This window comes from Neovison vison, chromosome 2 (genome assembly GCF_020171115.1).
Source record: "Neovison vison isolate M4711 chromosome 2, ASM_NN_V1, whole genome shotgun sequence".
Classification (NCBI taxonomy): Eukaryota; Metazoa; Chordata; class Mammalia; order Carnivora; family Mustelidae; genus Neogale; species Neogale vison.
Genome location: NC_058092.1, coordinates 16128690 through 16155846, shown reverse-complemented (window position 1 = coordinate 16155846; position 27157 = coordinate 16128690). Strand labels below are relative to the sequence as shown.

The 27157-nt window shown below is 59.2% G+C and overlaps 1 protein-coding gene across 1 annotated transcript; it reads left to right on the top strand.

Moving 5' to 3' along the window:
* On the top strand, nt 1–26987 carry WNT4 (Wnt family member 4). The gene is made up of 5 exons (XM_044237392.1): nt 1–275; nt 14002–14237; nt 22967–23098; nt 23196–23338; nt 23976–26987. Exons 1-5 carry the CDS (start codon nt 199–201, stop codon nt 24441–24443), a joined length of 1056 nt encoding a protein of 351 aa, XP_044093327.1. The 5' UTR covers nt 1–198; the 3' UTR covers nt 24444–26987.
* The last annotated feature ends 170 nt before the right edge of the window (nt 26988–27157 follow it).

The following is a 27157-nucleotide window of genomic DNA, read 5'->3' as shown; positions in this document are numbered from 1 at the left end:
GTCTGGTCCGCGCCGGGCAGCGGGCGCAGCAGCGGGCAGGGCTGACGGCAGGCACGGAGGCAGAGCCCCGCCGCGCGCGCCCCGGCCCGCGCCCGGCGCCGTGCCCCAGCCCGCCCGCGGGGCGCCCACCTGCCGCCCCGACGGGAGGCCCCCAGCGGTCAGAGCCGCTGCCCGGGGCCGGGCGCCCGCGGCGGCACCATGAGTCCCCGCTCGTGCCTGCGTTCGCTGCGCCTCCTGGTCTTCGCTGTCTTCTCGGCCGCCGCGAGCAACTGGCTGTAAGTCGGGCCGGGACCCGGCTGGGCCGGGCGGGGCGGGGCGGGGCAGGCCCCGGGGGCAGCCGGCTGGTGCCAGGCGGCGCGGGGCAGCGGGCGCGGGGGCGCCCGGCAGGTGTCTTGGCGGCGGGACGCGAGGCTCGCTCGCCGTCTCCGCTGCCACCGCCACGGCCCGGGCCTCCCTCTGGGCACCCCTCCTGTCCGGGTGCGGCTCCCAGCCCAGAGGCGTCAGGGGTGGCGGCGGCGTCCGCACCCATAGGCGGACTGGGGCGCCCGAGAGCGCGAGGGGCGCGAGCGCGGGGCGGCGGCCGGGGTGGGGTGCGCGGCTCTGGGCGCACCCCGGGCTCGGCTGACAGGTCGCCGAGGAAGCCCATTACGGGGAAGGACTCTGGCTCATAATAGCAGGTTAATCCCGGGAAGTCCAGGATCGAGCTCCCCGCGCTGAGCTGCGCGTCGCTGCGGGCTGGGCTGGAGGCGTGCAGGGACCTGTTTCTGCTTGGGGGGCGGGAGCCAGGGATAGAAGAAAGGAAGGGACGAGGACACCCGGCCTCGGAGAGTCCGGGGCGGGCGCTGGCCTTGTTTCCCTGGGGCGGGAAGAAACTCCTCCCAGCACTTGAAGAGGACAACAGCCCACCACTGTGTCTCACCTAAGGAGAGAGGGGTGGTGACCACCGGTGACCTGTCTGCTTCTCCTTTGCAGGGCCTGGCTCAGGGGACTCCCTGGGAAAGGACAGAAGGTTCACTGGGGGGGGGGGGGTCTTCGGTGGAGGGAGGGGGCTTCTAAAGGGATGAGCTTTGGTGAGTGGATGAACAGGAAAGCAGGAAGACTCTAAGTCCTTCTTCATCCCCCCCATCCCATCAGCAACGGTTCCCCAGGCCCCAGGCTTAACCCTGGCCCCAATCCCTTCTGCCCAGGGCTCTGCCCCCATCCGCTGTGGGCAGCCAGTGGGGAGCCAAGCTCCAATATTGATCTGAAAAGCATGAGGTGGGAAGGGGGATAGCCAACAGTGTAGCTGGGGTTTCCATGGAGACAGCAGGAGAGGAAAAAATTCTCTCTGCATCAAGACTAAAGAACAAATATCTCCCATGAAATTGCCCTGAGTGTCCAATGGCTGTTGCTATGAGCTCACTGTGGCCAGCCGGGTCCCTGCAGGCTGGAAGGAGTGTGTTCCTCGGGGTCAGAGCCCCCCAGGGCTGGGGGGACGGAGGTGATGTGGAACTCTCCCAGCTGTTGGGAGAGTGAGCGACTCCCAGGCAGCCCTAAGTGGCTGTGGAGCTTGTGTTTTTCTTGGAGGCTTAATTTGATTAACACTTCAGGGGCAGTGGCAAAGTGTGCAAAAACCAGGGCACCACCACCCCCCCATGACACCCGCAGGCCATCCTCCTGAGCAAGGGCGAGGTCACCAAGCTGAGGAAAGGAGCTGATTCGGATTCGGGGTTGGGGGTTGGGGGGGCTCTAGGGCTGACCCTTGAAAGCAGGCGTTCAGAGTCAGGGTCTCCAAAGGGAGCGTGAGCCTCAGAAAGAACAAGGATGAGGTGTGACCCTCCAAGCACCATGGGCTACAAAAAGGAGAAAGAAGTGGCAGCTCCAGACTCCAACCCAGGTCTTCAGAGAAGAGAGCAACATCCACAGTGAAACGTCCTTCAAAGGCACAGAGGGTTTGAGCTCCTTTCACAGATGAGGAAACTGAGGCCCCAGGAGGGGAAGCTACTGACCCAAACTCAGAGCGGAGACCTGAACCCAGGTGCTGATTCCCAGACAGTGACATACCTGCTTCCCTGAAGCCGTCCCCAAGTTGCGCCGGTGTGGCCCAGGTGGTATCACCACCCACCCCACATCTAAGCCCAAAATCCCATCCGGAGAGGCAGCCCCAGTTTGGGTCACGCCAACCATGGGGAATTCCAACAGCTCAGTTCTCGGGCTTGCGACGCTAAAAAGGGCGGGTGGCGGGCGGTGAGGAGGGGCGGCCCCGGAGGGAGAAGAGAGGTTGGCAAACCTGTTCTCTGCAGTGGTGATGGTTCAGGTTGCCACGAAGAAGGACTCTGGGTGACCCCGCTCACTTCTGCTCCACCCCAGGCTCCGAGCCAAGGGTCTCTGCACAGCCCGAGACAGGAAGAATGAGGGGCTTCCTGGGACCCGTACCAAACCAGAGAGACAGTGATGGAGAAGCAATCTCTGGGCACACTCCAAGACAGGATCATTTGCCTTATAATTAGCAGCCTTCATCCCTGGGACAGGGACTGAGCCGGCTCAGAGGGAACTAAGCATCACAGCCTGGCCTTTAAGGACCTTGGGGTCTGGATAAAAAGCAAAACAAAACCACAGATGGGTGGGACAGTGTGCAAGCTACCGCCATCAGAGGAAGGGTTCAGTGTGAGCCGGAGCAGTCACAGAGGGGACTTGGCCTAAAGGTGGCAGAATCATGACAATAATAGTCATCATTATAATAACTCTCACTGTACTCTCTAAATAAATCATCTGAATCCCCGTCCACAGATGGGAAGATGGGGGAATCACAAAGATCATCACCCAAAGTCACCTAGCTAGTAAACGGCAGGGGCGTCTGACCCAAAAGCTGCCTCTAGAAGGAAAAGCTTTGGGCAGGCAGATGTCCATCCCGGCACGGTAGCGGGCATTACCTTTTCCCGCGTGAGTCACCATGGAGGTCTGGCCCTGAGAGGATGGCGGGCAGTGTTCTCAGGGGGGGCGTGCCTGGGTGTCCATCCCCATTCCAGTACCTGCCGTTAGGCTTCAGTCCAGGGTCAGCTGGCTGGCCAGTTGCAGGAGACGGTGCTGTCTGTTGTCTCAGAAGGGCGGGTGGCCTGGCGGGGAGGCCAGGTGTCCCGCTGCGTGCAGCTGTTGGGCAGGACGGAGCCTGGAGCTGGGAGGGCTCCACAGCCTGAGGCCTGGGCAAGCCCAGAGAAGCTGGAAGCTGTTGATTAGACTTGTGTCTGGCACCCTGGGCGAGCTGACAGCTTGCGGCAGCTCCTACCGCCGACGGAGGGATGGATGGATGAGAACAGTCCGTCGGTAGAAGGCTCGGCTCTGCCACAGCTGGCCTCAGAAATAACCCTGAACATTTCCTCCGACACAGGTTGTGTTGGGAGTTGAGAGGCTGGGGTTCCAGTCGCTGCTCTGTCCCCCGCCCCAGGCTGGCTGGTTCTGGGTGAGCCTCTCTGGCCCCCTGGGCCCCAGCCTCAGCATGTTTCTCTGGACTCCCAGTGGAAGTACCAGGGAGAGTCAAGGAATAGATCAGCTAAGGTTTCATGACTGTCGATTTCCTGAAGGAAGGCAGCAGTGCGCTGGGCCAGGGCCCCAGCAGAGACCCCCGATGAGGGTGAGGTGGTCTCCAAGAGAGCCCGCAGTTCCATCCCCGGTCTATCCCTGACCGGCTGAGTGACCACGGACAGGTTCCTTAACCTCTCTGAGCCTCGGGTTCTTCCTCTGTTTAAGTGGCACCCACCCCTGGGCAGTTGGGAGGCAAGAGTGAACACACACGTAGAGCGGCCCAGTGCCCTGTCAGGCATGCCGTTGGAAGTGGCCCCCATGGCTGCCACTGGAAACTGAGGGTCGCTGTCGCAGTGATGGGGAAACCATGTCCTTGTTTACAGGGAGGACAGAGAGAACGGGCCTTCAGGGCGCTGCTCCCAAGCCCTGTGTACCCCAAACCGTTCTGTGGGGATCCTGCACTCTCACACAGGCCACCTCCCTGCTCTTCAACCAGGGCCCCTGCCCGAGCCTCAGAGAGCCAGGGACGTCCAGCCCAGCAGATTCTGGTGGCCAGAGAGTGTCGTCTAGACACGCCCTTCAGGGCGGCCTGGTGGCATCTCACCTTCGCTGAATCTCACTCCCCACAGGTGTGCGTCTCCGGCCCCAGCTCCTGTGTGCCTACGTGCCCAGCAGTGGGGTAGAGGGAGTGACCCCCTTGACCGTGGGCACAGTGAGGCCTGGCGCTCTGGGTGCAATTCACTGAGCCAGGGATGGGCAGAGCCTGCCCAGATGTGCAGTGCTGGGCCCCACAGGTAAAGGTGTGGCCCATCTCCCCCAGGAAGTGTCCCCCAACCTCCAACTGCAAAGGGTCCCTTCCTCTCTTCTAAAGAGTAAACCCCACTTCTTGGAGCTCCTCCCCTCGCTCTGGGCATCAGACCAGTCACCAACACGTCCCTTCATAGTTGGCACCAGGATCTCCTGAACAGCTCCGTTGATATTTGGGGCCTGTCCTGCACATTGCAGAATGTTCCGCAGCATCTGGCCTCTACCTGTCAGATGCCAGGAGCTCGCCCGGGTGCTCTAGACAGAACCAAACGTCCCCTGTGGGGAAAGATTACCCCTCGTTGAGAGTCAGGTTTACGAAGCACTTTCACACCCGTGACCCTATTAGAACCCCATAACCTCTCCCTGCTTTTGGAGGAGTCTGTATTCTTTGCAGCCCCATTTCAGAGACGCAGAGGTGCGGTGACTCCCCCAAGGACATTATGCAAATCAGAAGCAGAACTTGAACTTGACTTGCCCTCACATGTCCTGATCTCCTGGTGCTTATCCCCCGCCTAGAAGACTGTTTTGTATTATATATAACCATGGTCCAATAGCATGGCTCGTACTTCCATGAGGTTATAAACACCTGAAGGCCAAGGTTGTAGCCCGGATGGCTCTCAGAGTCCCTGTGCCCGCTTGGGTCTGACAGATCCAGTGCTCAGTCAGTACCTGACGGCAAAAGGAGGGAAGGGATTGCTCACTCTAGAGGGCTTTAAGTTTTTGCCAAAGGGTGCCCCATCTTCAAGATCTCGGGTAGAAGAGAAGCTTCACTCTACAACCCATGAGTCTCAGGTGATGCTAAGAGGGGCAGAAGTGGGTGTTGGGACATAGGGCTGTCACCCATAGGGCTGCTGCTCTGGAGACCCTCGGCTCCCCTGCCAGGCGCACCCCCTGGAGCCTGGCTAAGCCCTTTCTCCCCCTCACCCTCCGTGGCAGGCCCCCGAGCCCAGGCTCTGCCCGAGGGGTTTACTCAGTGGCGGTAACCACCCAGCTGTCTGCTGTGGCCTGACTTTCTTCCCTCAGCCCTGGATTAGCAGTTGAGCAACGCAGCAAACATCTGACAAGACAGTGTTCCCCAAACCTGTTGAAACTCGCCCAATTCGGGCCCTGTGGGTGCGTTTGCAAAGCTGAGCATTTACGCCAAGCCTCCTTTTCTTATTCCTCCCTCTGGGAAGAAGGGCTTGGCCTGAGCCAACGGGGCACAGGGTTGGCGGGGGAGCCACGGAAGGGGGTGACAGCTGCCCACCGTCGGCCCCTCCGGTCACCCCTGCTGCAGAGGAGCTCACTGCAGCCTCCGCCCGTTTGTTCAGCAAGCTCAGCTGGAAGGTGAAGCCGGGACCCCACGGTTGCGGTCCAGATGTCCTCACAAGTTGCCAGCTTTTATCTCTGAGTCCCGAACTGCATCTTCTGTGATTCAGCCAAACCCAGGAGAAGGCTTGCCCCCTGCTGTGACCCCACCGGCTCCCCCCTTTCCCCATCCAAACCCTCTCCACCTCCCCCATCTCCTGGCAAACTTGAAACCAAACTATGTTCTAAAAGTTCCCCTGACCAAGTCATGACCCCCGCCGCCGTGGAGGGGACCTGGTCTGAGCTGAGAGGGGAGGAAGGTGGGTAGGAGGAGGGAGGGATGTGATCAGAGTGGGAAGGAGCCTCCCTACAGCCAGCCGCTCACAGCCCACAAGGGAAATCTGGAGAGGCCCCTTAGAAGCAGTGGGAAATTTCCAGGGAAACTCCAGGGGCCTCTTCTGTGGCGACTCCTGGATGGTCTTTTCAGACCCTCTTTCTCCCTCTGTTTGCACACAGGACCTATCATGGCAGGGTTGGGTTCCAAGAAACCTTCCCCGAGGGCTGGCAACAGGGAGGTACTGCTCTTGAGTCAGGGAGGCCCCAAAGTCCTGGCACCCCAGGCACAGAGGACCAAGTCAAGGCCTTCAGAGTTCAGAGGGTCCCTGGAGATTATCTCTTCAACCCCTTCCAGCAACACTGAAACTCTAAGCAGGGCCATGCCTGCTCAGCCCCTTTCAGTCCTGTCAAGTGCTCACTTGTGGAGACCGACCCGGGCAGGCACCGTGCTAGAGACGTGGGGTCACACAGCACATTCGTCCTAGAGCTGGAACTCCAGGCCCGGTCTCCTGACCGTCCTTCCAGAACTTACCCTGCAGCCCCACACCCTCACCAGTCATCCTCTGTGGGAGGTTATGAACAATGGAGCAAGGAAAGAACCAAAGTTGTCCTTGCTGCCTCGTTGGGATAAGGGTGACGGTTTGACCACAGGCTCATCCGGGATGGGGCCCTCAGAAGGGATCCACCAAAGCCAAGGAACTCACTGGAAGCTGCAGCCACCAGAGCCTGAGCCCCACTCTAGGAAGCCAGCGCCCGACCTGGTCAGCTCAGCTGGGGATTTAGCCGCTCCTCCTGGCTCCTGCCCCCTGGGCTCCCGCAGCCGAGCTAGGGAGGACCGTTCAGTGGTTCAGTGGCTCTGGGGACAAGAGCTAGGTGGGTCTTTGCAAGGGAGAAGCTCTCCATGGCCAAATGAGGGGGCAAGGCAAGGTCAGGAAGAGCCCGAAATTTGACACCCACTCACCCCCACCATCATACCTGCCCCACGGAGAGAAGGGAAAGTCTCACGTCTAGGCGCAGCTCTGGGGCCATCCGGGCTCAGGTCTGAGTGCCTACGTCCTGGGCCTGAGTCAGTCACCCACTGCCCAGGAACACATACTGTGAGATGGGAGAGGGGCCCCCACACAGGAAGGGGGGACACGGAGCCCTCGGGAATGACATGGAGGGAGCTGGGGCACCAGAGTGCGGAAAGTAATGGAAACTGGAAGCAAAAAGGATTTTTAAAATGGGGTTGCAAGGAGCAAAAGAACTAGGGATGCCAGGAGACAGGGAGAAGGGGGAAGAGTGGCCTGAGCTACGGGAGTGGGGGCTTGAGCTCCAGAAAAGGTCTTCATTCCCCTGAACTGAGGAAAGGTCCTTGGGACCTGAGCCAAGCATCGAGGACTCCAGAGTCCTGCCGGGGCTGCGGAGAAGGTAGAGGGGAACCGCCCCCAGCACCCCACAACCATAGTGTTTCCGAGGCCGGCCCCTCCTCCCCGGCTGCCCCTCCTGGGGTCCCAGGCCAGTGGCAGCCACTCCTTCCATGGGCCCAGAGGTTGCTGAGACCATGGGCCCGCCTACCATCGAGGCAGCCCTGCACCCACTGAGACACCTCCCTCCCGGGTACCCCTTGCTCCTGAGAGCAGGGCGGACGCCTTTGCAGTGGCCCAGGGACTGCAGCAGGACTCAGCAATAGAAGAATGAAGCCACCTTCCTCAAATCATGGTCACTGCCAAAACGTCAGGCCCTGGGTACCTGGGTCCATCTCCGGGTCCTGATCTGCAAGCCTGGGCATAGGAGCCAGAATGACCTGATGGGCTGTGTGGCCTCAAACACATGCCTCCCGGAATCCGAATCACAGAGGGGGTGCCACGCTCCTGGCCAAGCCCACAGCTGCACCAAGGATGTGTTCACACAGGTGACTGCTGTCTGAGAGGTGCAGGCGGCAGGGACATCCGGTCCCTCCTGCTTAGTCAGCCTCGTCCTGCAAAGGGCTTCCAAGTTCCCCGGGAACAGCAAGCCTGTTCTGGGCCCTACTGTCCCAGCCTCTGATTCCCTAACAGCACCTTATCCCCCATCCCACCTCTTGGACTTCTGATCCCTGGAGGGTCCGTCCGAGGGGTCAAGTCGCTGGCACATGTCCTCTAGCTCTGCGGGCTCCGTCAGGAGATTCCGTCCAAGCTCTGCAGTCGGGGTGGGGCCTGAAGTGACCCCCCTTTCCCAGTGGAAGCATGTCCTTCCCTCAGACTGGCGAACCCAGGTCTAGGGGCGTGGAGGGAGCCGAGCCAAAGAAGATCAATGAGCAGGACGGATCTGCAGTCCAGCAGGGGCCCCAGCTCAAGGGACTGGGAAGGGGCTTCCAGGCAGTAGTCCTGATGAGGATGGTGATGATGAAGGTAAACGTCTCAGCGATGGCCATCTGACCACATAACATAATAAGGTTGCCGGCAGGGGAGCAGTGTCTGCTGTGTGAACACTTAATCTGCTGAAGCCTCCTGAGGCGAGACCGATTATTCTCCCCATTCTACAGAGGAAGACCCTGAGGCTCACAGATGCTCACTGACTTGCCTCCAGGAACACAGCCAGGATTCTGACTGCCATCTCTCTTGCACAGTGCGCCACCCTGCGGGCCGTGCAGAAGGATAGGTCTCCAGGACGGGGCCACGTTGGGGAGCGGGCAGCCTGATTCGGAGACCACGCGTGCAGAAGCATCCAAAGGCCCAAGGAGAGTTGAGGGGTGTGGTAACGACCTGAAGGAGCGGGCACTGGCCACCCCCAGGGAGCACGCGGTCCCGGGTGGGGTCTGTGGCACGCGTGCCTTCGGACGGCCTGTCTCCCCAGGAGGCTCGCTGTTGGGCAGGCGCTCCTTCCGGCTCCTCCTCCCGCCTGCTTGGCCTCCTTCCTCCCGGGTGTCCCAGGCACTGCCACTCCTGAGGAGGCTCTAAATGCGGCCCGGGCAGGCAGGGAGGCCAGAGGGAGGGGGCAGAGAGGCCTGGGCTGGCGTCCCAGCCCCCACCTGGACACCCGCAGGGCCAGGACCCACGACACTGATCTGCCTGGCCTCCCAAACACCCCAGCTATTTCCCGTCCCCTCTCCTCTGGACGCGCACGCAGAGCGAGAGCTGGAGAGCAGTCGGAGAAGTGCGGATTTTCCTCTAGGAATTTGTATATTTTTTTTAAAAAGCAAGCAAACCTGGAAAAGCTTGGGACAAGCCCAGCTAATTTTAGTTTCTAATGAAAACAGCAGGTGGCTGAGAGGATCTGATCTCCCTGGCAGGGCCAGGGCCCTCCAGCCTTGCAGGCTACGGCACGGGCCGGCGGGGACGGCCTCCTGGGAGAAGCCTGCAGGACCTGCAGCCCCCCGGGTGAGGAGATGGGGGCACGAGCTGGCTGGCAGCGGCAGCCGGGGCGGCCCGGGCTGCTGGGGTAACCTGATCGATGGCAGGGCTGCGGCTGGGGCAGCAGGTGGCAGATTGCTAAGCCTGGACTCAGCAGTGGCAGGAAGAAGCCTAAATTGGGGCAAGGCAACCCGAACGAGAGAAGAGGCAGAGATGGTTGAGGCCCTCCACAGGCCTGGCTCTCCAGCTCCCCAGAAATGGCTTGTGCAGCCAACATCCGAGCCCGGCCCAGCTCCAGGGTCATCGAGGGGCACACGTGTCTCTGGGGGAAAGACTGAGCCACCTTAGGGTGTAGGGAAGGGAATCCTGAGGCCCCCAGGACCAGTTGTGCCTGACCCCTGACCCTCTCCAAGCCCACTGCAGGGCGGGAGGCAAAGGCAGCTCCCAACGTACTCCCTCACCCCTGCCCTTCCCTACCTGAGTACTCTGCCAGTAGGTGACAGAGGGGGACAGAGCCGTCCGTCACACCACAGGCATTGACTGAACTCCTTCTGTGTGCCTCGCCTGTGCCGGGCAATGAGGAGGCCATGGGCTGGACCAACACTGAAGGTAGTGTCAGCCCCCCAGCCGTCAGACAGGGCAGACCCACAACCGAGATACAGGGGAGACAGAGCTCTGTGTCACTCACTGGCTGTGTGACTTTGGGTGAGACCCTCCACCTCTCTGGGCCTCAGTTCGCTCCTCTGTAACATGAGGCTAGGCACCCGAACCCGAACCAGATACCCAGACCAGCAGCGCTGGCAAGGGCTTGGGGTCCCAGGTCTGTCCACCCCATTCCCAGCTGCACATTCGGTCGCACCCGCCAGCCCTTCCCAGGCGAGACCAGGGATCTGACAGAATCGGGTGGGGTGGAGCTGTGCCTCCTGTGGCATGGAAGGGGACAGCTGTTGAGCCAGATGAAGGCAGGGGCCGGGGAGGGGGGGCTCGGGTGCCGGCCATGGGTCAGGCACGCTCCTCAGCGGAAGAGGGTTCTCGGCTTCTTCCTGGAAGCTGTCTTGGTGACTCACGGCCGTGGCAGCCCACAGCTCCCCTACAGCCCTGTGACTGTGATTTCAGGCCACCTCCCCTTGCGGAGTCCGGACCTGGGAGAGAGCGGTGGGCAGTTCCTGGGGTGGACTTCATTTCTCACTCATCGATAGGGGCTCCGTCTACCAGCCCGGCCAGGGGCCCCCCCAAGGCCGTTGAGGCTTAGACAGCTCCCCTTCCCTGTCTGTAGAAGGAGGACTGCCCCTCAGACAGTGGGAAAGGCCACACAGACCCGCCAGGTTATGGTCCCCACGAAAACAGGCTCTGAGTAGGCAGGGACTTGCCCAAGGTCACACTGTGGACTGGTGGCTCAGCCAGGCCTCCCCAGCCTGCTTCCCCTGCCCTTGAACACCTCCCTTCACTAGGAGCCAGAAGCCCGTATAGCCTGACCTGGCCCCTTGGCAGGACGCAGAGGGGACAGGGGCTGAGATGGGTACAGGCCAGCTCTGTACCCCCATGTCGCTCAGGGAATAGGGGCCCCCACCCTTATCCAAGAGGTCAGGCCTGGGTCTGAGCACAGAAGGATCCAACTTGAGGCCCAACTCCTTGTCCCCTCACTCACGGCCTCCCAAGTATGGACCTGGCCCCTGGCCAGTCGCTGGGCTCTTGGCGCCCCCTGCAGGCCAAGAGCACCAGGTGGGACTAGCTCCACAGTGGGGACCGCCCTTTCTTCAGCTGGCCCAGGCAAGAGGAGCACGCATACAGGGCTGAAGAGCCAAGTTTGCCCCCTTCCTGTCCAGATGCAGTCTCCCTGCGCCCCTCAACCATCTTCCCACCTTTGTCTCCCCTCTGGGAGGCTCAGGCTCCTGCCCCGACCCTACCAGTCTCTGTGCCTCCCCTAGAGGGGACATGGTAGAGAAGATGGCAAGGAACTTGGGGAGAGGAAGGGAAGGTTGGACTGCCTCAGCCCAAGACCACCCACCTCCTACTCACCTGTGCTGCCAGGGAAGGGGGGGCTCCTCCTGGTCACACCTGCCGTGTGCCCGGCTCAGAGCCAGCTGCTCAGCCACGTGGAATTGCCTTCTCTCACGGCGGCGCTCTGGGAAAGGATCCATGCTTGCCACTTCTAGATAAAGAAAGCTAGACTCAGGCCCCACAACTAGGGTGTTGGGGGAGGGGAGCTGATGCCACCAGGAGGAGGAGCAGGGGTCCCAGAATCACATCTCTCTCGGGGGTAGAAGGAGGCATCACGGGTGGTTAGCCAAGAGCTTCCCCTAAAGTGCCATCCAGGACCAGCCTGGCTTCCCAGCTGCCCCTGGGGACGTGCGAAAAGGCCAGGTGCCCACCCAGCCCCACCTGGAGGGAGACCCAGGCGCCTGCGTTTTCAGCAAACCCCGAACATTGGCCCCGCCAGATCTGAGCACCATTCCTCTGGTCCAGCCCACATGTCTGACAAACAGAATCCACCGCTCAAACACGCCCCAGCGGGGAGGGAAGCCCCGCTACCAGCGGGCAGACCACGGGCTGCACCTTGACCAGCACCCTGAGGTTGAGCAAACCCAGCTCCCAGCAGCTTCTGCCCATAGAGCTCAGGTCTAGTCCTCGAGCCACTTAAAACAACGTTGGGTCGGGGTGCCTGGGTGGCTCAGTGGGTTAAAGCCTCTGCCTTCGGCTCAGGTCATGATCCCAGGGTCCTGGGATCGAGCCCCATGTTGGGCTCTCTGCTCCGCAGGGAACCTGCTTCCTCCCCTCTCTCTCTCTCTGCCTGCCTCTCTGCCTACTTGTGATTTCTCTCTCTCTGTCAAATGGATAAAATCTTTAAAAAAAAAAAAAAAAAACGTTGGGTCTAGCACAGGCTGTGAAACCAAGCAAAACCAGGTTCAAGTCCTGGCTCCACCTCTTACTAGCTGAATTACCTTGGGCACAAGGCAAGCTACTTAATCTGTCTCTTCCTCAGTGTCCTCCACTGTAAAATGGGAGTCCATTGCCTCGCTGAGGGGATAAATGCAATAATGTAAGTAAAGTGCTTAGCCTGGTCCGAAGTTCCATCAAAGTGAGCGATGCTTAGGATCATCGTCATTAAAATGCGCCATATCTTGTGGGGCTTTCTAAGAAGTTCTCTCTTTGTTCTCCATTCATTCGTTTCATTCAGTGAACAAATGGCCAGTTCCTGCCCCGCTGCCTCGGACCCCTGCTCAGACCGTCTTTCACACACAGGACCCCTTTTGCTCTGATAACAGTTCCGTGACTTAGCCAGAACCAGGGGTAACCTCCCTACATTACAGATGAGAAAACTAAGTCCCGGAGGGTGGTGGCCTTCCCCTTTGGACAAGAGATTCGTGCAGCTTGCCTTATAGGAGCAAGAGCATCTCTATCCCCTACTTCAGAAAGCTCACCCCATCCCAGTCCAGGGTTGTTAGCCAAGTTATGGGGGAGGAGGGATAAGGAGGAGGGGAGAGTCTGGTTCGCTATAGGGACAGGGACAGCTGGATACTTGCTCTCTTTGGCCAAGGATGCTAGTGGGGTGGGGGGAAGGCTGAGGGCCTGTGGTTAGAACCCAGTCGTAGGCTTGTTGGACCTGGCCTTCAATCTAGATCTGCCCTCACAAGTCAGGTGACCCTTCACCTATCCGAGACATAGCTGGCACTTAGTAGGTATTCAGCTAATGCATATCTCTTTCCCTTGAGGGGGATGGCTCCTTCCTGACAGGGCCTTTCCCCAGCTCTGCTCCCCTCCTGCTGAGCACTCTTGCATCTTGCTTCCCACTCCCTTGCGCTCTGGCCCAGGCCACACAGGGTCTGTCCTCACACGCGGCAGAGCCTGGCTCTCAACCCACCAGGGAGCACAGGCAGGAGGAAGGCCCATGGGGCTTGAAGGGGTTCACAGCTCAGCTTTGGCACTTGCTGTCTGTGTCACCCTCTTAGCCTTCATGCTGGAATCTTAAAATGGGCATAATAATTACCACCTCAAAGACTGGGGGTGAGGATGCAGCAGGAAGCAGTGACGGCCACTGTGCGTGGCACATAGTGGGTGTTTAATGAACAGTTGTGGTCTCTCCTGTCCTCCCCTGAAACAGACGCTTTAGAGCCCCCTGCTCCCTGTAGGCCTGGTCCCAGAGCCCTCGGACGTGCATTACCTAGCTTGTGGTCCTTGTCATAACCCCGTGAGGTGGAACCAGCATTGGTGCCCCATCTCCGGGCTGTTAAAAACTCAAGGGGATGAGGGAAGAGCATCGCACAGTGTTTTTTAAGCCCTCCTCCCCCGCCACCATCCCTGTGCTAGTACCCGGCTGCAGCCCCGATACTGGCCTCCATCTGGTATCCGAGGATGTGGCCGGCCATGGCTTGGGCTGGGCTTAGGTGGCCAGGATCCTTGCCTGGAGGTGGGGAAAGAGAGACACACCAGGGGAGTGGTCTCAGCCTCGCAGCCAGAGGGACATAACAGGGTCAGAGCCCCAGGGTCACGCTAGGGTGGAGGTTCTGTCGGGTCCCTCCTGGTGCCTAACCTGCCTAGCCTTAGGCAGAGGCTTTCTTATGCAAGAAGCATTCCCCCTCTGGCCCCAAGAGCCAGGCAGGGGAGCCTGTCTCCGGATCCAGAGAGAAGTCACTGCCAGGACCGGTCAGTGGGATGAGTTGGTTCCCAGAGACCTGGGCTGGGCACAGCCTGGTCCCGGCAGTGGCAAGAGGAGAAGGCGGCCACAGGGCACTCCACCCCACCGCCTTCTCCCCAGGTACCTGGCCAAGCTGTCCTCGGTGGGGAGCATCTCGGAGGAGGAGACATGCGAGAAGCTCAAGGGCCTGATCCAGAGGCAGGTGCAGATGTGCAAGCGGAACCTGGAGGTGATGGACTCGGTGCGCCGCGGCGCTCAGCTGGCCATCGAGGAGTGCCAGTATCAGTTCCGGAACCGGCGCTGGAACTGCTCCACGCTCGACTCCCTGCCCGTCTTCGGCAAGGTGGTGACGCAAGGTGAGGGAGGGGCTCGCGGGAGGGGCAGGGGTGGGCAGCTCCCTGGCAGGGGGGACAGGTGCTCGGGAGCCGGCTGTCATTGAGCAAGCTGAACCAGCGCATGGCTGGAGCCAGGGCATACGTTGCAGGTGGGGACTGGGGTGGGAAGGCCAGCGCGGGGGGTGCTGCTCCTTGTGGGTGCAGGTCTCTCTCGCCCATAGTGCTTCAGTCCCCAAGCTGCCATCCCCGTTCTACCAAGGAAGAAACCAAGGCTCGGGCAGGGAGAAGGATGGATTGGCCCAGAGCTTCTCAGAGGGTGAACCTGGGACTCCAGACCCCCCAACCCCATGCTGCTTTGACGTTGACCCTTGGCCTCCTGGGTGGAGGCCATGTGGACAGCCTTACCGTGCCCGGCTCTGAGACCAAGCAAGAGCCGCAACCCGCTTCTGTCCTCCTGAAGCAGTCAAGTCAAGCCCAGGAGGGGCAGGAACTTCCACACCCATAGCACAAACTAGGGACCGGACCCCGTTTTAAGTAAATGTGAAGTCCTCTGGCGTTGGAGATGGGCTTCCACATTGCAAATGAAGAAACTGAGGCACATGGAGATTCAGTAACTTGCCCAAGGTCACAGAACTAGTAAGTGGCAGAGTCGGGGCTGGGGCCCATGCAGGCCAGTTCCAGGGTCCTGCTGTCACCCATAATGAGAAGATGCTGTGATCGGGGGGGAGACACACGAGCCTCGGGAACACAAGGGTAGACTTCTCCCCTGCCAGGGCTGGGTGCTCGGAGAGAGCTTTGCTGAGAAGTTAGGCCCTCCGCTGAGATGAGAAATATGAGAAGGCATTAAGCCAGAGGAAGGTGGGCAGGGCAGAAGGAACGTTCTGTGCAACTGGAAGGCTCCTTGAGAGGTCACTGGGTCAATCTGCTGCCCTCGAGGAAGGGCTGTAAACCAGCTGCCTCTTTTTCTACTTCCTGAGCATGAAACTGACACTCCGGAGCTAATAACCATCCACGGGGCCCTTTGATTCACCAGGCAGCAGGAGGGCATTGCCTGGGCCAACCTTTGTCTTGGCACCTGTGGGCCTGGACAGCCAGGGCTGCTGGGCTCGTGGCGAACCATTTGGATGTTGTTGGAAACCAACTGTGATCGAATTTTGGAAGCAATTCTCCAGGGAGCTGGCAGAAGCCAAAAAGGCACCATCATGCTTGGCATTACTGAATATTGCTACTCCGGGGAAGCAGCAGAGACCCAGCAAATAGCCTGGTAATGGAGGATCTCCCCGGGACAATGGTGCTACTGCCAGAGCCTGGGGGCCACTGTTTGACGAGGCCCAAAAACTAGGCTTAAACTGCAGACTCTAAGCACAGGAAGGCCCGTGTTTGGAGTTTTAGGGGCATGGGTCGTTCCCTGTGCCAGGCCCCTGTGCCTTTGCACGTGCTGTTGCCTCCACCCTAAATATTCACCCCTCTTTCTCTGCCAGCTCAACGCTTCCCTCCCCCCAGCTTCTCCCCAGCTCCTACAACTTGGCAGTTGCTTTTTCCTCTGGGCTCTGAAGCTCTTTGCTCATGCTAGGGTTCGGGTTTTTTGTTTTTTTTTTTCCGGGTTTTTTGGTAATTTCTTGTTTTGATATAATTTCAAACTTCCAGGAAATTTACCAAAAAATTTCTTTCACCTGCAGGTAATATATTCCTTTTTGTATTGAGGTATAATTTGTATACAACTTTATATTCTTTTGAAGCATACAGCATAATGACTCCACATTTGCATATATTACAAAATGATCACCACACATAATGACACATCTTTTTTCTTACGATGGGGATTTTTAAGATCTACTTTCTTTGCAAGTTTCACATGTGCAACATGGGACTATCAGCCATAGACACCACGCTGCACATGACGTCCTCATGACCTACTTATTTTGTCACTGAAGTTTGTACCTTTTGACCCCCCTCAGCCATCTCACCCACCTCCTCACCCCCACCGTTGGCCATCCCCAGTACGTTCTCTCTGTTATGTATGTTGGTTTTTCCTGTGATGAATTTCCATACTACTCTTGACCTAGATTGACCAACTGTCCACATTTTAACCCATCTGCCTTATCAATTTCTCTCTCCCTCCCCCTTAATACACACACACACACACACACACACACACACGCCTAAACTAGTTGTGCTCACACAGCTTTCATTACACCTTTTGCTTTTATTTTTACTTTGAGAGAGAGAGGGAGCGAGTGTGCAGGTGCACAGGGTGGCGGGAGGGGCAGAGGGAGAGGGGAAGAGAGAATCTCAAGCAGACTTCATACCTAGTGCAGAGCCCAATGTGGGGCTTGATCTCACGACCTGAGCTGTCATCTAGAGCCGGACACTTGACCAAGTCACCCAGGCACCCCTCATTACATCTTTTAGACTGTAATGCCTGTCCCTTCCCCTCCCCCCCATCCCTAAAGCATGAGCCCTCCCCATGGCAAGGTGTTGTCTTATTTACCTGTTTCCCAGCATATGGCAGAGCCTGGCATGGAGGAGACAGTCAATGGATGTCATTCAGGGGCAGCAAGTCAGGGCAAGGACTCAAAGGGGCAAAAAAAGGGAGGCATGGGGTCCACGCTGGCCCGAAGCAGGGGGAGAGCCCCATGGAGAAGTGCCTTCCTCACTGGTGTTTGCAGCATGAACCAAGGAAGGGCCCACCCTTGGCTCAGAAAGTTTGGGGAACACTGAGAATTAACCCTACCAGGCTTGGCTGACACCTGGTTCGGACTAAAGTCTGAGTGGCTTGGTCGAGCATCCAGCCTCCTTGGGGCCAAGTCAGGCACCCACCCACCAGGCCAGAGGCACCAGGCAGACACCAGGCCTGTCTGGAGGTGGGGTCTGAGCTCTTTGCGCTCATCCATCTCTTTATTCTTGCATTTGGAAGTGTTAATTTGTCTCCACTGAGCAAGAGGGACTTGGCCATCAGCAGGTGCTGCTCTCAGAAGGTTCAGGGGCTCAGGAGGCAGCTGCGGGAAGGGCAAAGGCGGGGTGACCTTGGGCGAGTGGTGTTATCCTGAGCCACAGCGCACAGACCCGTCACAGAGATGAGCACGTGTGCTTACCTTATAGGGCCCGTCGGGAAGGTCCCATGACACCGTGTGGTAGCACTTAGGGTACTCCCTGACCCAAGAAGAGTCCTTCTCCTCACCAGCTGCTGGCACTGGGGAAAGCCACAACGGGAGCATCCAGGCTGGGCAGGCTCTTTGCGAGGCCACCAGCTTTTGGGGTGATGGCAAGGGTGAGCTTGGGTTGGTGCCCACATTCATGAGCTGCCTGGCTAGGGTCGTAGCCTCAGACATGGAGGAGGCCCAGGAGACGGGTCATCCTTGGACAAGAAAAGGAACCCCATTCGTTGGCGGCCCACTGTTTGCTGTCTGGCATCAGATCACCCTCATGACAACTGGATGTGTGGTGGTGTCCCCCACTTTACCACCAAGAAGGGAGGCTCAGCAAGCAGAGGGTGGTGACATACCCACCCAGCTCCAGAACCTGCCAACTCTTGGCTCTGAGATCTCAGACAAGGTCCATCAAGGAGCTCCCAGGGACAGAATGTCTCTGGGATGTGCGGTGGTGTCTCCTAGCCTCAGCATCCTCCCCGTAAAGTGGGGACGATCCCAGGACCCACTTCCTAGGATTCCCATCAGCCAGAGATGGTGCCTCTTAAGGGCTGGTTGACTCCCCAGAGCCCCCCAAGGCTGACATTGCCTGAGGTCTCCCAGCCTCCAGCCCTGCACACTAACATCCCCAGCAGCAGAGGTCACCCTGCTCCTGGCCAACTAAGGGGAGATGGATGTGAGCCTACGGTCACCAATGAGGACAGTGTGTGACTGAGGGCCGAACTGTATGCTCTCGGCTGAAAATCTAGGAGAAATTGGAGGCAGCCTCAAGAATGGGGTCAGGTGGCAGTTCTTGCTGAGCAGGGGTTAAGGACCGGATGTGGGATGTCCTCTGTATGTTTTAGTCACGCTTTGTCCCAGAGCCTAGCTCAGCATCTACACAGAGTAGGTAACTGATGAATAAGTGTTGATGGGAAGGTGAAGCCCTGTAGAGCCTGGCAAAGTTTCAAGGTCATGCGCAGGACATACTGGGTTCCCAGAGCAGGCTGGCCTGAGCATGACCGGGAGATCTAGGAAAGGCAGTGCAAACTCTTCTCTTCCCTCCATCTGTGGGCAGTGCCGTGCCTCTGCTTGCCTCCTCCCATCCCATTCTGTGACCTTGACAGAGGCCTGTTCTGGGAGAGGGTATTTGATGAGCCCTCAGACCCTCCGGCCTCTGGCTGCCATGGTTGGAAGGTGATGCAGTGCACTGGCCAAAGCAAGGTGAGGATTCAAACCCAGGACCGCCTTCCCGCCCGTGTGTCTAACGTCGCCTACACTCCTTACTGCCTGTAACATCAGACTGGATTTAAGATGTGAAGGCTTTCTGGTCTGAGGCTGTGACTTACCAAAACCTTTGCTCTCCCTTGACCCCCAGTCCTGGCACCATGGTGGGCCCCATGAGGGTGGGAACAGGCCTTCCTTCCGGGTGACCTCCAGAGCCAGTCTTTTGGGGTCATCAAGTTAGTTCCAGGTAGGCTGGGGTGGGTTCCCAGAGACCTTCTGTCCCTGGGAGCTCCTTGAGGACAAACCCACCTCAGTATCCCTGGTGCGGAGCATCGGTCCTGACTCCCGGTGGGCAATCAGCAAATGTCTGGCCAGGGAGCAAGCAAGGCACGTCCCTGCCCTAAGGAAGCTCTCAGCCCGAAGGCAAACATGCAGTCAACCACCTGACCCTCAGAGGGTCAGTGCCCTAGGACATCTGTGAATAGGTGAATAAAGGCATTAATCACAATGATAATCACAAAATAGGTCTCGAATGCCCATTATGTGCCAGGGACTAGACTAAGCACGTTCTGTACGTCACCTCATTGGAGTCCCATGGCCGCCTCTTGAGGTCAGTACCATCAGCCCCATTCTGTGGACAAGGAAACTGAAATCACACCCCTAGAAAGTGGCTGAGCGAGGAGCTCGAAGGCCTACGGGCTGAGCATCTAGACCCTTTCCCAGCACTCACCTGTGTCAAGGGCCGCTCTGTGCGCAGCCCTGTGCTGGGTGCTGGGCAGGCAAAGGAGAAGAAGGGGGGCAGGCCGACCCTGGGAGCTTCCAGTCTGGCTGCAAGACATTTAGAAGATGAGATCTGCAGCCGGATTCTGGTCCCAAGGCAGGCAGGCCGGCGAGCACACGGGCAGCCCTGGGAGTCCAAGACGGTGGGCGGGGGGGGGGGGGGGGGAGCGGGGAGAAGTGCGGGCCCGGCCTGCCTGGGCAGCGCTCTCTTGCCCTGTTAGAGTGGAGACAATGAGGTTCACAGAGGACAGTCTCGCCACTATTAAGAGTCTTAGTGGACTCTTTCCCTTGTCCTACATGGTCTCTTAAGTCCCAAGAGACTTCCTAGACATGGCTTCAAGGAAAGGTGAGCTTTTGCAGCTAAGAGAAACAACGGAAACTGGGAAGGCAGGCTGGGAGCATGGAAGGGGAAAGGACGGAGACAGTGTCCTCAGAGACCAGTGCCTGTCTTGCCCCATCTGCTAGGACTCCCGCTGGGTCTGCTTTGGAAACACTGAATTATGCTTGAACGGCCCTTTCACCAGGATATCTGCCTGGTGCCCAGGGGATCACCGTGCCCGCGGCTTCCTTTCCAGTCCAACTCAGCACCCACGGCTTCTCCTCCCAACTTCCCACTCAAATGTCCTTCCTTCCAACATCTGGGAGAGACGTCACATACGATGGGCTCGGAAGGCTATGGGCCTGGAGTCAGCCAGCCTTCAGTTCCTGTTCCCACTTAGCTGCTGACCAGCTGAGGGACGCTGGACAGGCCACGGAGCCTCACTGCTTCCTCCACAGAGCAGAGCTGGAGAGAGCTGGGTGCTAAGTTGTCGAGAGCCACGGACAGCACATGGAAAGGCCCTGGCACTCAGGTGGCCCTCAGAAAGGGTAGCTACTCCTGGGTCCCCAGGACAACCCTGAGTTCCCAGCCCCGGGCCACCTTCGCACTTTGGGAAAATGGCCCTGAGGTGAGACCGAGGGTGCACGTTGGAGCCAGGGGAGTAGGAAGAAAGGAGCTGGCTGTCGGTTGTGGCAAAGGCAGCTGGCACCTTCGAGAGTTCTGCCTTACCACCGGCTCTGCTGTCCCCGGAGGACAAAGCCAGGTCTGTCTCTGGTGCAGCTAGAACAGGCGAGCCTCCGACCAGGGGGCAGCTCTCTTCCACAACACATGGGGCCTCCCTCTGCTACGCCTGCAGGCATGCCGCCGGCCCCTTCTATCTCTGCCAGGTGCCCCTAGTGAGCGAGGCTCCAGCCTGGGCACCCAGGCAGAAGGGAGGGACGAGGAAGGGCCACAGCCCTGGAGTTGAAGGGCTGGACCCAGAGCTGGAAAACACTGCCAGAGCCACTGTTGTGGGCCTTTGGGGGCATGGTGGTATGGCCACATTCTCCGGGCCTTCTGGGGTCTCCTGTGCTGAGCCCAGGCCAACTGCTCAGCATCCCCCAGGGAGGAGCCCACAAAACGGACCAGGCTTTGTCTACAGCACATGAGATTCAGGGTGGACCTCAGAAAGCCCTTTTTGGCTTCACACACAGGAGGTGGGAAGAGATGCCCTGCATGTAGACAATGTCAAGGGTGAAAGTTGCCTGAGTTAGAATACCAGTCCCGTGATTTACTTTTCTTGGCTCGGTACTGTTGGTCCAGTTGCTTCACCCCTCGGTGCCTCAGTTTCCTCGTCTATAAAACAAGAACTAAGTTTCTACCCCGTTGGGTTGGTGTGCAGAGTATGTAAGTGATGTACAGTGCTCAGGCCATGCCCAGCACAGAGTGAGCGCTCTACAAGCCTTTGCTCTTGCCATTCACATTTTCCTTCCAGAATCTCTTCTTCAGGCCCACTCCCAAGCAGAGAAAACCGTAGTGTCCTGTTCCCGAGACCAGGGCAAGGGCAACCTGGAGTCCCAGTGGATGGCCGCTGGTCTGGGGAATAAGGCAAACTCACAGGGAGCCTTGCACACCAGGGCTACCAGCACTCAGGGGACACAGGGGAGATGAGCCCAGGGATCGGGAGGACCAGGGGCTGCCTGAAAGCCCAGAGAAACAGAAGTAAGGACCACTCCCAGCCAAGAGCTGGGGCCACCCAATCAGTCCCTATCTCCCGCCTGCCCTTCCCCCCTTAGTCTCTGGGGCAAAGATTTGTGCTTGTTCAGGCCTGGAAATACCAGAAATACCAGAAACTAAAGTCGTCCCTCTTTGGGCAGCCACAGCACAAAACCAACCAACATGATCCTGCTACTAACCTCGATTAACTTGGAGAGGATTCCATCCCAGGCTGTCGAGGCCCGGGCGGCTCCTCCAGCCAAGCCCCCGATGCTGGCCCAAAATGGCCAAGCCAGGGCAGGGGGAGAGCAGTGGAGAGTAGGTGGGGGGCCGTAGCCCCAGCTCAAGGGCTGAACAGGGAACAGGGCGTCCTGAGCCATTGGGGCCCGAGCTGTCCCCCATCCCAGGGCTCGGCTTCTGCTGCCCGTCCACAGACACGGGCACAGAGGAGGTGATTGTTTCCATCTGACCACGGCAACTGCTCCCAGGGGCAGCCGAGAGCACAGGCCTGGGTGTCACAGTGGTAATTGCCAACCACGGGGCCAAACACTGCCCCCCTCCACTCCTGCGGACAGACACTCCAGCAAGAGACAGGAGGACAGTCACGGGCACACAGAGGCCCTCACAGGGCCTAGAAGAGGAGCAGGGCCTGTCTGGTCACACACCCAGCCAGCCATGCGCACATGCACCACACACACACACACACACACACACACCCCACCACCACCACCCACAGCCCCAAAAAGAGGCTCCACAGCAGCTACACCCCGAGACACAGTTCCTAGGAGGATAAAAGCACCCATTCAGGCAGGGGAGGAGAGCAGGCACCTAAATAGAACCGCCAAGAAGTCACAGCACGGAAGGGGAAGAGCGAGGACAGAGGAGGACAGACCCACGTTTGGGTCCTGGTGTTATCACTTCCTTGGTGGGTGCCTGGGACCAAATCACATCCCCTCCCCAAACTGGCACTTCACCATCTGTGAAATGGACATAAATAAGGCTCCCGGCAGCAGAGGACACCCTCTCCTCAGCACTGGTCATGGCTAACAGTGGGGGCTGCTGCCGTGACAACGGACCCTCAGGAAGGTGTCAGGAAGCAACATGGCCTCAGCAGAAAAGGGCTGGACCACGGCGAGATTGCAGGGGCCCCCTCAGAGCGCCGGGGGCCAGTTGGGGGGTCAGCAGGAAAGGAGCAGAGGTTTCAGAGAAAGCCAGAGCTGGGCTGGCGGCCGGGCTCTGCTCTCCAGCCTTGGTAAGTCAGCTCACCTCCCGAGCCTGTCTTGTCTCCCGTGTGGTGACGCTAACAGCACTGGTCTCCCGGAGAGCTTGTGAGAACAGTGTCCCCTGGTAGGTAAGAGCACTGAAGCTGGACTGCGCTGTGTGCGCCCAGAGGAGGGGACTCATCTGAGAGGGAGATAGCGTGGCACTGCGGGGGCAGAGGCAGCGCTGGAGGGCGGCGAGCGACCCGATGGTTGGTCTGGGCGGGACCAGGGCGGCGGCTGGGGGCACCTCCTGGGCTCCCATGGACCACTCCCCTTGACCAAGGAAGGTGCGGGGCAGAGCACTGAGACCCAGCCCTGCCCTCCCTCTGCCTCCCACAGGGACTCGGGAGGCGGCCTTCGTGTACGCCATCTCTTCGGCAGGTGTGGCCTTTGCAGTGACACGGGCATGCAGCAGTGGGGAGCTAGAGAAGTGTGGCTGTGACCGGACGGTGCATGGGGTCAGCCCGCAGGGTGAGTGTCGGAGGGGGGAAGGGGGCGAGTGGCGGGCAAGGACCTGGGCCCTGCCCGCCACTCACTGTGGCCACGGTACACCCCCCCACCCCCGCAGGCTTCCAGTGGTCAGGATGCTCGGACAACATCGCCTACGGCGTGGCCTTCTCCCAGTCCTTCGTGGACGTGCGGGAGAGAAGTAAGGGGGCGTCGTCCAGCCGCGCCCTCATGAACCTCCACAACAACGAGGCTGGCAGGAAGGTAGTGCAGCACATCCCCTGCCACCATCACCGCCAGGGCAAGGGCAGTCTCTGCAGGACCCCCCCGGGCACCACACGGAGCACCTGCTCAGGCTCCCACCAGCACCAGCACCCCCCGTGGGCCAGCGGGTTAGGGGCGGCGGGTGGGGAAGCGGCCAGGTGGGCAGGGATCACAGAGCAGTATGTGCCCCTGACACGCCCACCCACGAGTCTGTGTCCACACACACACCCTTTCGAAGCAGCAGAGCTAGGATGTGAACGTGGTGTCAACACAGACCACGTGCCTCCTCCACACGTCCTCCCCACGGCTCCTGGGCAGCTTCGGTGCAGCCGTGCTCTCCCCCATGTTGCCACTGGTCACTCACTGTCCTGTGTAACTAGACCCTCTGAAATGCTTCTCCTCCATCTGCACCAAGTGCCCCAAGGGCAGGGACAGGGTCTTCAACTGTCCCCAAGCCAGCTTACTGGCCCACCCCAGTGTACAGCAGGTTCTGTTGGATGCACGACAGGCAACCTTCCTCCAATTCTGTGGCACTTCCCCCCCCCCCCGTCCCCGGCCCCGCCAGCGGCACCCCCACCGCCCCTCCCCAACCCCTTCCGTCTCCTGATGGGCCCTCTCCCCTCCCCGCCCCCTGCAGGCTATCCTGACACACATGCGGGTGGAGTGCAAGTGCCACGGGGTGTCGGGCTCCTGTGAGGTAAAGACGTGCTGGCGAGCCGTGCCGCCCTTCCGCCAGGTGGGCCACGCACTGAAGGAGAAGTTCGACGGCGCCACCGAGGTGGAGCCGCGCCGCGTGGGCTCCTCCAGGGCGCTGGTGCCGCGCAACGCGCAGTTCAAGCCGCACACGGATGAGGACCTGGTGTATTTAGAGCCCAGCCCGGACTTCTGCGAGCAGGACATGCGCAGCGGCGTGCTGGGCACGCGGGGCCGCACGTGCAACAAGACGTCCAAGGCCATCGACGGCTGCGAGCTGCTGTGCTGCGGCCGCGGCTTCCACACGGCGCAGGTGGAGCTGGCCGAGCGCTGCAGCTGCAAGTTCCACTGGTGCTGCTTCGTCAAGTGCCGCCAGTGCCAGCGGCTGGTGGAGCTGCACACGTGCCGGTGACCGCGGCAGCCGCACCCACCTCGCGGCCCGGGGAAGGCCGGTAATTTAAAAAGTCCCCCTGCACCTACCCCAAAAGATACTGGCTGTATTTTTTGTTTTGGTTTGGTTTTTGGGTCCTCATGTTATTTATTACTGAAAGCAGGCAGACGGCCCCGAGGGCACCAGCCAGGGCCTCTCTGAAGCCTGGGCCTCTGTGGCTGCTACTGACCAAAGGGACCTTTGCTCATGCCTCTGGCTGTCCACATGTGGCCACTGCTGACCACTCGGGTGCTATCCGTATTTGTTTTCCTACTTGCAGACTTCAGCAGGGTGACAAGGAGTGTCTGCACATGCCGACTTACCCTGCCATCTCGGGAAGGAGGTGGTCCTAAGGCAGGGGGAAACCAGTGCCATCTTGATGGAAGCTGTACCCCTATACACACACCCGGCCCCTGGCAGCTTCGGCCTGGTAGCCCTGTCTCTCCAGTCCCCTGGAAAAGGGCAGGTGCCAGCTCAAGGGCAAAGGGTTCGTTTCGGCCCTCCATGAGCAGCTGGAGGTCAGTCTCTGTGGGAACTTCCAGGCAGGAAGAGCAGGTGAGATAAGGGCCAGAGAAGGCTCCAGTCGTGCCCTGGAGCCCAGCCCACACAGCCTCCCCATCAAAGAGGGGAAGCTACCGGTCCCTGGTCCTTCCCAGGCACCAGCTGTCATCCTGGATCAGAGGTCCCAGCCGGGCCTCTGCAGGGACACCTCTATGTGTGTCTCCTCACGGTGCCGCTCCTCTGTGAGAGGAAGAATGGAGATCACACACACAGAGGATCCAGCCGGTTAAAAAGCCCTTTCCCACCCATTACTTCCCTCACTGAACCACATTTCCTAAGTAAATACTATGTTCTAGGCCCTATCCTGGGCCAGCTCATAGGGTGATCACAATAGTCCTGGGATGCGCAAAGACAAACATGCTTGTGCCCATCTCACAGCATTGGGTACAACACTCAGCCAGGTCCCAGAGCGAGCTGGCTGCAGAGGCACAGCCAGAAGAGCCCTGAAGCCAAGGAACTGCAGGTCTCCTTGGGTCTGAGCCTTGGGGAGCGGGCACCAGCTGGAGAAGAGGGGCCAGGAGGCAGCAGGAGCCACAGACTATAGGCTGGACCTTGCGGCCACTTGGTTCCAAGCAGCACAACAAGCTCCGAGGGAAGCGGTGGACAGCTAGAGGGCTGATTAAGTGGGGTGTCAGCTGTTGAGGTACCCCTACCCCCGGGTACCCTGGGCACTGAAGAAGAGTCCCCCAGAGAAAGCACCAGCAGCCTGGGCCTGGCCCCAGCCAAACCGGCAGGAGCACAGCCCAAACTTCCATGAGCAGGACACACACAGCAAGACTTGTCCCGACCGCACTGCTGCTTCTCAGGAGGGCTCCCAACTCCCAGCGGAGCTTGCTGGAGGCCCAGTCTCCAAGCTGCCCCTTTAATGGGGCTCCAAACTCCTGGTTTGAGGTCTTGCTTGGGCTCTGGGATCCCCACTAGAGATTCTCAGACCCCAAGTCTTGGCTCCAGGGTTCCATGTCTGAATTCAAAGTCCCAGACTGAGAATACGGGCTCTGGTAGAAACTCTCCTCCAGGCCTTGTGGTTTGTGCCTCCTGGTGTTGGCTCCCTCACTAAAAGAGGGTCAACACCCTTGGCCCCCAGCCAAGCTCTCTGCTCAGTGTCCATCCAAGAAGGCCAAAACCAAGTGAGATGCTGCAGCCACACTGGAATGAGGGGTAATCTTGGGGCGGGCAGGCTCTGATGTGGATGAAAGCTGAGCCCACTAAGTGTCCCCACAGAGGCTCAGCTGGGCTCACTGCTCCTCAGGCAGTCTCTGTTCAGCTGTCTGCTCACTGCCAGGGAAAATGCTATCCCTCACTGGCAGAGGCCAGAGCCAGACAAAGGAAGCAGGGGAGACCCTCCCCCTCCAGAGTCAGGGCAGAGCCACTCTACTCCACCCCCAAACCCTGTTACCAGAACCAGGGGACTGGCAGGCCCAGGTTGGATGCTGGTATTAAAGATACTGTCCCTAGGATTAGAAGTAAGAGGGTCTGTGTCCATTCACAGGCTTCACCTCTCCACCTGCCTAGGGGCTCTCTCGAAGCTGCCCAGCCTGGGGTTCTCAAGGGTATAACCTCTATAAAGCAGACTAGAGCCTAGGAAGCTCTGCCCAGCCCTACTGCTACCACCGCCAGCACCCCAAAGGCCAAAGGGACCCACAACCACAGGAAAATGGAGCTTCCTTGGACACACCTAGCTCCCAACCATCCCAAATAAAGAGGGGAGAACCAGCACATGCCTGATGTAGCCCACCCACTCTGGAAGCTGGCCAGAGGATCCAAGTCCTGCCCGAAACCCTCTCCACTAGTCTCCACAAGACAAAGATAATGTCCTCTGAGGCCTAGGGCTGGATAAGCCCCAGCTCTGGATGCTGCTACTCCCTCTGCTGCCCTACCCCATCTTCTAATTTTTATACTAGGCCCCTTGCCATTGTAACATCCCCATGAAATAGTCTGATGCACGATAAAATGATTATTTCTTTATCTTGCAATTGTGAAAGTGTCTTTGTTTGCAGAAAAAGGAGGAGAGAGACATGGGGAAGGACATGGGAAAAGCAGATAACCAATTCATAGTCTAGATATGGGGACGCTCCTGGCCCTCTTTCCTTCTGAGTAACTGGTCTGATGGCCACATGGAAAAAAGCCACCTGCGT

Excerpts from the sequence above, each read along its gene's own strand:
- WNT4 (XM_044237392.1), top strand. The coding sequence starts at position 199 with ATGAGTCCCCGCTCGTGCCTGCGTTCGCTGCGCCTCCTGGTCTTCGCT. Across the intron at positions 14,238-22,966 it reads CGGCAAGGTGGTGACGCAAG|GGACTCGGGAGGCGGCCTTC; the intron begins GTGAGGGAGGGG and ends TGCCTCCCACAG. Across the intron at positions 23,099-23,195 it reads GCATGGGGTCAGCCCGCAGG|GCTTCCAGTGGTCAGGATGC; the intron begins GTGAGTGTCGGA and ends CCACCCCCGCAG.